At 42.5% G+C, this 8,278-nt stretch overlaps 1 protein-coding gene and 1 long non-coding RNA gene across 2 annotated transcripts; one reads left to right on the forward strand and one right to left on the reverse strand.

Annotated features, from left to right (window-relative positions):
- Positions 1 to 3,600: 3,600 nt before the first annotated feature.
- On the reverse strand, positions 3,601 to 5,199 carry LOC120731677. The gene is made up of 3 exons (XR_005695403.1): positions 5,034 to 5,199; positions 4,343 to 4,347; positions 3,601 to 3,762 (listed from the first exon to the last, which is right to left on the reverse strand). It is a non-coding gene; the product is annotated as an uncharacterized LOC120731677 (long non-coding RNA).
- A 92-nt stretch (positions 5,200 to 5,291) lies between these two features.
- Positions 5,292 to 8,002, forward strand: LOC120732031. Its single transcript, XM_040029408.1, has 4 exons — positions 5,292 to 6,433; positions 6,575 to 6,808; positions 7,379 to 7,468; positions 7,640 to 8,002. The coding sequence occupies exons 1-4, from the start codon at positions 6,304 to 6,306 to the stop codon at positions 7,897 to 7,899; spliced, it is 714 nt and encodes a 237-aa protein (XP_039885342.1). The 5' UTR covers positions 5,292 to 6,303; the 3' UTR covers positions 7,900 to 8,002.
- The last annotated feature ends 276 nt before the right edge of the window (positions 8,003 to 8,278 follow it).

The following is an 8,278-nucleotide window of genomic DNA, read 5'->3' on the forward strand; positions in this document are numbered from 1 at the left end:
GAACAGTCATGGAAATTTTCAGGGCTATGTTGAAATCCATCAAAAAGATATGACGAGAGAAAAAAGTGCCTCATTTCCAGAGTTTGAAATCTGAAGAAATCTGAGCGAGGGACAAATTTCCTACCCTCAAACAAATGTAATTCATGGCCAAACGGTAATAGGTGAGGGAAATTTTTTTGAATTGTGAGCATCAGGAGTACCTGAAGATATATTGGCACAAGCCTCATGTCTTAACTTTGCTTCGTTAAGTAGATATGACGATTTGAAAATGCGTCTCATTAGAGAATTCCAGTGGTGATTTTGAACAAGCTCTCCATTGACTGTCTATGGGGAGTTTTCAGTAGTGATGTGCGATACCACTGATTTCCTTTCCGATCCGATACCAAGTAATATTCAGGGTGGTATCGACGATACTGACCCGATACCGATACTCTGTACAAAAACTTATTTTATTAATTGTATCTCAAATTATAGCATCATAATGATTACAGGGCATCAGATTACTTGTTCTTATCACTTAATAATCCAGAGTTCATCATATAGAAATAAAAAAACTGAAGTTGTGCTATTTGAACACCTTGCCTGCCTGCAGCACTAAAGGACTCCATGAGAGACGTCTGTCTCGCCCTAGCAGCACCTGTCCCTCTCCTCCTCTTCAGTTCGCCTCAACATACACTCCTCATATTCTGTGATATGATTTACTCTGAGGTGTTTGACAAGGTTAGTGGTGTTGCCATATGTTACCATACATGCCAACCCTCCCGATTTTTCCGGGAGAATACCGAATTTCGGTGCCCCTCCCGAAAATCTCCCGGAGCCACCATTCTCCCGATTTTCCACCCGGACAACAAAATTGAAAAACCATATCACAGAATTTATAGCGCGGTCCAGCCAATTCCAGTCTCCAACAATGGCGGCAGCTACTTAGTTTTAATATTACTCTTATTTCTCTTTCTGGGTCGCAAAAAACTTTTAACATATTTTCAGGTGAGAATGTAGCTGTGTGAACTTCAAATATCTGAGCCAACTGACACATTGTTTTCAAACCCCCGTGGTCTTTCGCTACTGGGGTTAAACATGATATACAAGCCACTTTGATAACTTAAAAATGTTATTGTTTGGCTTTTTCAGTGTTTTATTTGTTCGTGAGTAATTCGGTTTGACTGAGATTAAAGTTATTATTTAGTCAAACAGAAAATGATTAAACAGAAGTGTGAGGCGGTCGAGAGTTTACGTCAGCGCCCGGTTATATTCACCCTCCACCGAGGGAGCTCGTGACGTACTACCCGGCTTTCTTTAGACCGCGAAGGCCGGGTCCTCAGGTGGAAGCAGCCTCTGAGCTTGGACACCCCCGCTGTTTCCGGGCCGGCCAATAATAACAGTGATTTAACGTATTTTATCCGATAAATAAACACTGTAAAATGTATTTATCATGCCCCCCCCCCCCAACAGACCTTTTGAATGTCTCCCTAGTATGGCCACAACACCTCACTCTTGGAGCACTTTTTTGCCACATGTATCACAAACCACGTCTCAGCTGTTTGTGGAGGTAAAATACGTCCGCAAAATTACACTCAGCCATTGTTGTGAGTGCGCGCGCCAAGGGGCTGCGAGACATTTATATAGCCGTATTTCGCACATGACTATGAAAGGCAGAAGAGGAAGTAGTTCCTTTGAATGTAGACAATCCGAATGTTATAGTTTCTTTCCACTGTGTTCCTGTTAATGATAAACTACAAATTTACTCTAAATTACTAAAATATCGATATTTTAATGTGAGAATTGATTCTAGAACATAAATGATTGGTATCGGAGGAATCGATATTTCAGGATCGATCCGCACATCACTAGTTTTCAGTCTTTGTGTTGCTCTGAGGTACGGTGTACATTTTAGGACATCGTCAGGTCTCAGGAAAAAAGTTGTCAGGTATCAGTCTCAGAAGAAAAAATGTCAGGTCTCAGTCTCACACGAAAAAAATGTCAGGTCTCAGACTCAGAAGAAAAAATGTCAGGTCTCAGACGAAAAAATGTCAGGTCTCAGACTCAGATGTAGTGATGGGTCAGTCGCGAACGAAATGGCTCTTAGAGTATTTTAAGTGAACGACGCGAACCGGCTCCTTACCGCGAGCCGTGTTTCTTTTTTTTAAATTTATTTTTCCTTCTCTCACCCTCTCTCTCGCACTTTTTTCCCGCTTCACTCAGCATGCGAGCCTTGTGCTTTACCCTGGGAAGAGGGGGGAAGGGCGGTAGTTACACTTGCAGTAGCACAGGAACAGAGCCGGAGGGAGAGACAGAGAAAGAGAGCCAGGGACAACAACGTCACATTAGAAAGGTATAGTAATCATCCACAACTATTTTCAGTTGCAGATGATAAATGATTCAGAAAGTTTATTCATGCAGGTCCATATGACAGAGAATATGCATGTTCTTTTTGTGTTCATATTTTAATTTATATTTAATTGTGTTGTGGGGTTTGCAGTGTTTTGTGTTGTTTCACTTTAAATTTGTTTAAAAGGAAAAGGCTGAAAATTTAAATAGTTAAAAGTTGAGATGTAAATAGTTGTTTTTTGTATTATATGATTTATTTATTACATTTTATGTGGAGTGAATAAACAAAAGTATATTTACGGAAACCGCTAGAGACAAAGCACGTACAAACTCCGAAGCACGTACAAACCCTGAAGCATGTACAAACCCCGAAGCACGTACAAACCCCGAAGCACATAAAAAAATCCAAAACACGTAAAAACTCCATAGCACGTACAAACTCCAAAACTCGTAAAAACTCCAAAAAACATACAAACTCCAAAGCACGTACAAACTCCAACGCACGTACAAGCTCCAAAGGACATACAAACCCCGAAGCACATACAAACATCAAAACACGTAAAAACTCAGAAGCACGTACAAATTCCAAAACACGTACAAAACACAACAGAAGTGCTCCCGGATACTAGGCTTTTGTTACCTAGTGGCTACACAAGCCAGGAAGTATCAATGACCGGATTTGGTGTGTGGTAGTAACAGGTAAATGAACATTTTTTTAAATTATTTGAATATATATGAGTGCTTGTGTATAAATACACAAACAATACACATATGCGTTCATTTGTGTAATTTAAGTGATCTAGGTAGCTCTGTTTTGGAAGGTCAGTTAATGCTAGAAATGTGTTTTGGAGTTGGTACATGCTTTGGAGTTTGGAACATATATAAGTAAAACCACGTTTGTTTGTTTTTACATTAGTAATCCCTTTTTGCGCATAATTTTATATTCTGGTTAACAATAAATTAATTAAAGCAACAAAACAACCTGAAGAGCCGTTGGGAGCCAAAAGAGCCGGCTCTTTTTAGTAAGCCGAGCCGAAAGAGCCGGTTCTCTAAAAAGAGCCGGAAATCCCATCACTAACGCCGTCAGTGCTGAAAGCAGACATATCACAGCTTCTAAAGCTGCAGGTTTTGTCTTTCTCCGAATCAAAATTCCCTGAACCAGCAGCAAAAGAAGATCAAAGCTATGCTTCATGTTTGATAAATATCATGCTCTCTAACTTTGGCTGTTTTGTTTCCACCACAATAAAATCACACTTCCTGCACAGCTCTCTCTCACTCTCAGTGTACTTCAAGAACAGTTTCCCATATCCAATCTCTGTTTTCTGCATTATTTGTTTGCTTATTATGCACAAGTCATGTACAGTGCTGTCAGCCGCTGTTGTTTATTTGTTTTTGTTTTTTTCAAAATTGACCTCCGATAAGAAAGCCTAATTTCTGCTGTTAAATACCAAAGAAATTTAAACTTTTTAAGATTAGAACTTATATGTCTGTGAAGGTTCTCAGTCATCCAGGTCATCGTAGTCAAAGGAGCTTGCAAAGAAAAGCATCTGGACTTCTTTAAGTTGCTTGAAGACGTTTCACCTCTCATCCGAGAAGCTTCTTCAGTTCTAAGGTCAAATGGTGGGGAGTCCCAGATTTAAACCTAGTGGGAGTTTCCCCCCCACAGAGGGACAAAAGGACCCCCTGATGATCCTCTAATCGCCTGCGCCAAGGTGTGAAACTGGGTGTGGGTCCCAATCAGCCAGGGTTTCGGGTGAGCTCATTGTGAAAACCTGGCCCCACCTTATCATGCAAATTCCTGAGGTACTCAAAACATGCGGCTATCCTAAATGGGCGTTCTTAAAGTCAGCAAAGAGGCACAGAAAAGAAGATCAGACATCAGCAAGGGAGGATAAGAAGGACAGACGCAACAACATTGTCATCTCCTATGTAGCCGGTGTATCAGAAAAACTCAGGAGGGTTTTCTCCAAGCATGACATCCCGGTGCATTTCAGACCCAGCAACACACTCAGACAAAAACTGATTCACCCGAAAGACAAAACTCCAAAACACAGACTTAACAGTGTGGTGTTTGCTGTACAGTGCAGCAAGGAATGCCCAGACCCCTCTACATTGGAGAGACCAAACAGACAAGTGCATGGCACAACACAGAAGAGCCACCTCCACAGGACAAGACTCAGCAGTCCATCTGCATCTTAAGGATAAAGGACACTCTTTCGAGGATGCCAATGTTCACATTTTGGACAGAGAGGACAGATGGTTTGAAAGAGGAGTGAAAGAAGCATCTATGTCCACTGTGAGCGACCATCTTTGAACAGAGGCGGGGGTTTACGACACCAACTGTCTGCCATCTATAATCCAGTTTTGAGTTCCCTCCCCAGACGCCTGAACACCCACTCACATCCTGGGCCATCTGACCTCAGGAATTCGCATGATAAGGTGGGGCCAGGTTTCACAATGAACTCACCCGAAACTCTGGCTGATTGGGACCCACACCCAGTTTCACACCTTGGCGCAGGCGATTAGAGGATCATCAGGGGGTCCTTTTGTCCCTCTGTGGGGGGAAACTCCCACTAGGTTTAAATCTGGGACTCCCCACCATTTGACCTTAGAACTGAAGAAGCTTCTCGGATGAGAGGTGAAACGTCTTCAAGCAACTTAAAGAAGTCCAGACACTTTTCTTTGAAAGCTCCTTTGATTAGAACTTATATCAAATTGCAAAACTCTTAGCTGTATCTCTAATTAAACCTCTTTAACTTTGCTCTGCTTCACTTCAGCAGCATTAGGTGATGTTTATATGTCGATTCCTGGTTTTCTTCAGGTTTTGATCTACTGCAAAATATTTTTAAGGTTATCTGCTGTAAGGCCAGGACAATCTCCTTCATGTTTTTCAGTTACTTTGACACAAAGGCATCTGCTGTGATGCTCACACTTCTAATGAAGTCTCACAAGTGTCAGTACTGATAAATGATCAGAATTATAATATATTTTCCTACTGTGTGAGGCAAAATTTCCCCGATTCAAATCGAATCAGGACATTGTGAATCAGAATCAAATCGATTATAGAAATCAGTGATGATACCCAGCCCTATTCATCACCTCCTCGGTCTCCTCCTATCTTTCCCCTTTTGCCCATCTTTTGCTGTTCTTTCTCTTACCAAACGGCTTCATGGAGCATGAGTCCCATCCCGTTCTTCCTCTGTCTCTCTGTGACCTTTCATTGGCCTTGTGGCCAATATCCTGTACCTGGTATGTGTGGCACAACTCTCCAATTACCCCTAGAGTGATGGAAAATTTTAAGGTGGGAGTTTGTCTAGCAAGGAGGAGAGTTAATGGGGATACGTAAGATGATGGTTCACTTGGTCAGGGTGGAAGCCCATAAAGAGTTTAACATAACAGCAGCCTGAGCCCAGTGACCAGCTCAGCTCCAAAGTAGGAGCCAATAGGAGCCAATTTTTTCTGCCAGTTTACTCCTTGACAGCAGTTAAGTGTACAACAATAGGAATTATACTGACATTTCAAACCACCTTCAGCTCACCAGTTAGTTTAAACACACACATGGAGTACACTTTTCACCGGTAAAACACTCACATTCTCGCTTGGAGTACCTTTTACGGTGTGTTCACACCGAACGCGATGGACGCGAATAGAGCGTCAGGTTTACATGTAAAGTCAAAGGAAAGGCGCGATGACCCGCGATTGCGGGTCCCGCGAAAATTCGGAAGCAGATTTGCGTCGCGAAAACGCGTGAAACGCACGTCAGTGTAGCGCGTCTGACGCGCGAATAAAACCACGCGCGTGAGTTTTTGTGTTGCATTTTGTGCATACGCGCGTTTCGCGTCTACCGCTCGAGTTGGAAAAATCTGAACTCCAGCGTCAAATCGCGCCGCGACAACCAATCAGGAGCCTGGTGACGTGGCTCTGACCTAGGTCAAAGGGGCAGATCCAGCCAAAGCCCTTCATTCTTCATTCAGTATGGAGGAAAAGCTAATCAGTGCTGTGGCTAATCACCCCGAGCTGTATGATGCCAGCTACTATTTCTACCGAGACAGGAATAAAAAGGACCTAGCTTGGAGACACATAAGTGAGGAGATCGGGCAACCTGGTAAGTTCATTCCTTCTTCTTTTTAATTTTCAGACTGACCCGATGAAGCCGCGCAAAAGCTAGCAAGCCCGCCTACTGTCCCGCGATTTTCCCACTGTTGTACAAATACCTTTCCACTAACCAGATAATGCGTTTATTCAGAGGACATCTGCAGGAGAAAGTGGAAGAGCCTCAGGGACACGTATAATAAGGAGAAGAGGAGTGGGTCTGCAGCAAGACCGGGGAGGAGATGGAAGTTCTTCGCGGTCATGGGGTTTCTGGACCCCTTCCTCACCCCGCGGGAGACTAGCGGAAATATGGTGCGGACCGTGGAGAACTTCTCCCACGAGGACCAGGGACAGCCCGAAGAGGCAGCAAGGGAGTGTCAGTCAGAAGGTATGTTTACAATGAATTAATGTAGGCAGTTAATTTATGCGTGTTGTCATACAGGAATATATTTTGTTTATTAATAAACAGTATACAGTAGTCCCGCTGTTCATCCATCACTGCCTCGCCTTTTCGCTGATTTTTTTTTATTGCACCGTACAGCTTTCAACAATGCGCATTGCATTCTGCAGCCCAAATGACAAATCTCCTCCGTGTCATGTCTCCTGCGCTTGCCAAACTTATCATGTTTGGTTTTGATAACCATCATGTCCAATAGAAAAAAAACAGCACAAAAACACTCTTAACTATGACCCTCATTCGGAAAAAGACACCTGCACCGGGAGCGAAAAAGGCGCACAAAAGTGGCGCAGCAGACGGAGAAAAAGCGCGGCATAATACTTTTACGTTTTAAAATCGACAAAGGTTTGCACCTTAAGAATCAACTTGTGAGAACTGTGACTACTGTTCATGTGCTGCAATAAATGAGAGACCACTGTATATAATAATAAGTATATAATAATATAATATTCTCTATGACTATTGTCTTCAACCTGTTAACATTTAATATTGTCTTGATAGAGTCAAGTAATCATGCAGCAGAGTCCTCCCCTGTTGCTTCTCCTGGCTCCCCAGTCCCTGGTCCCTCAGCTCCTGCTGCTGCACCCACAGGTATGAACATCAAGCACTGATAGCTTTTTACTTGCTTGAATCCCCTTGTGATCACCTTTACTAAATATCTGCAACCAATCTGTTCATATCCTGGTTTTTTTCAATTTTGAAAATGAAAATCTAGTAGCAGCCTTCTCATTACTTTGTGGTGTTTTGTGCTGTGTTTTACAGGCCCACAGAGGAGGACAGCTCGAAGGCTGGCGAGGGACGGGTCCCAGGACGGTCCATCGGCGGTGGAGCTGGCTATCCTGGAGTCCCTAAAGAGGCCACGCCCGTCTCCAACAGAGCATTTCCTCCTCAGCCTTGTTCTTGCTCTGGAGAGCATGCCGCCTCAGACACGAGAATTCGTGAAATTTCAAATTTATAAATTAGTTTTTGAAAACAGCACAGCTGTGTTAAATTTGGAAACATTGGACCCTAATGATCAGTAGTTTTCTGATGAGGCAGCAGGCTCTCCAGGGCAGAAACAATGTGCTTATTCTTCTCCTCCTTCTCCCTGAGGCTCTTCCACTCCAAGCTGGGTCCTTTTTATTCCTGTCTCTGTAAATAGTTAAATTTCATATATTTATGTTTAATGTTTTTGTTACTGAATTTATATATTTCATCAAATAAACATTTATAATGACAAATGTCTCTGTTCTACTACACAGCAAATATTGGCACCCGACTTGACACAAGTAGAATTTATTTCATATTACACTAATTACAAAACATACTAATACAGTGGGATGCAAAAGTTTGGGCAACATTGTGAAAAGTAATTATTTTCCTGTACAAATCGTTGTTTGTCACAATAAAAATTGTCAGTTA

The sequence above is a fragment of the Simochromis diagramma genome, unplaced genomic scaffold, assembly GCF_900408965.1.
Source record: "Simochromis diagramma unplaced genomic scaffold, fSimDia1.1 OVJJ01000352.1, whole genome shotgun sequence".
Taxonomy (NCBI): domain Eukaryota; kingdom Metazoa; phylum Chordata; class Actinopteri; order Cichliformes; family Cichlidae; genus Simochromis; species Simochromis diagramma.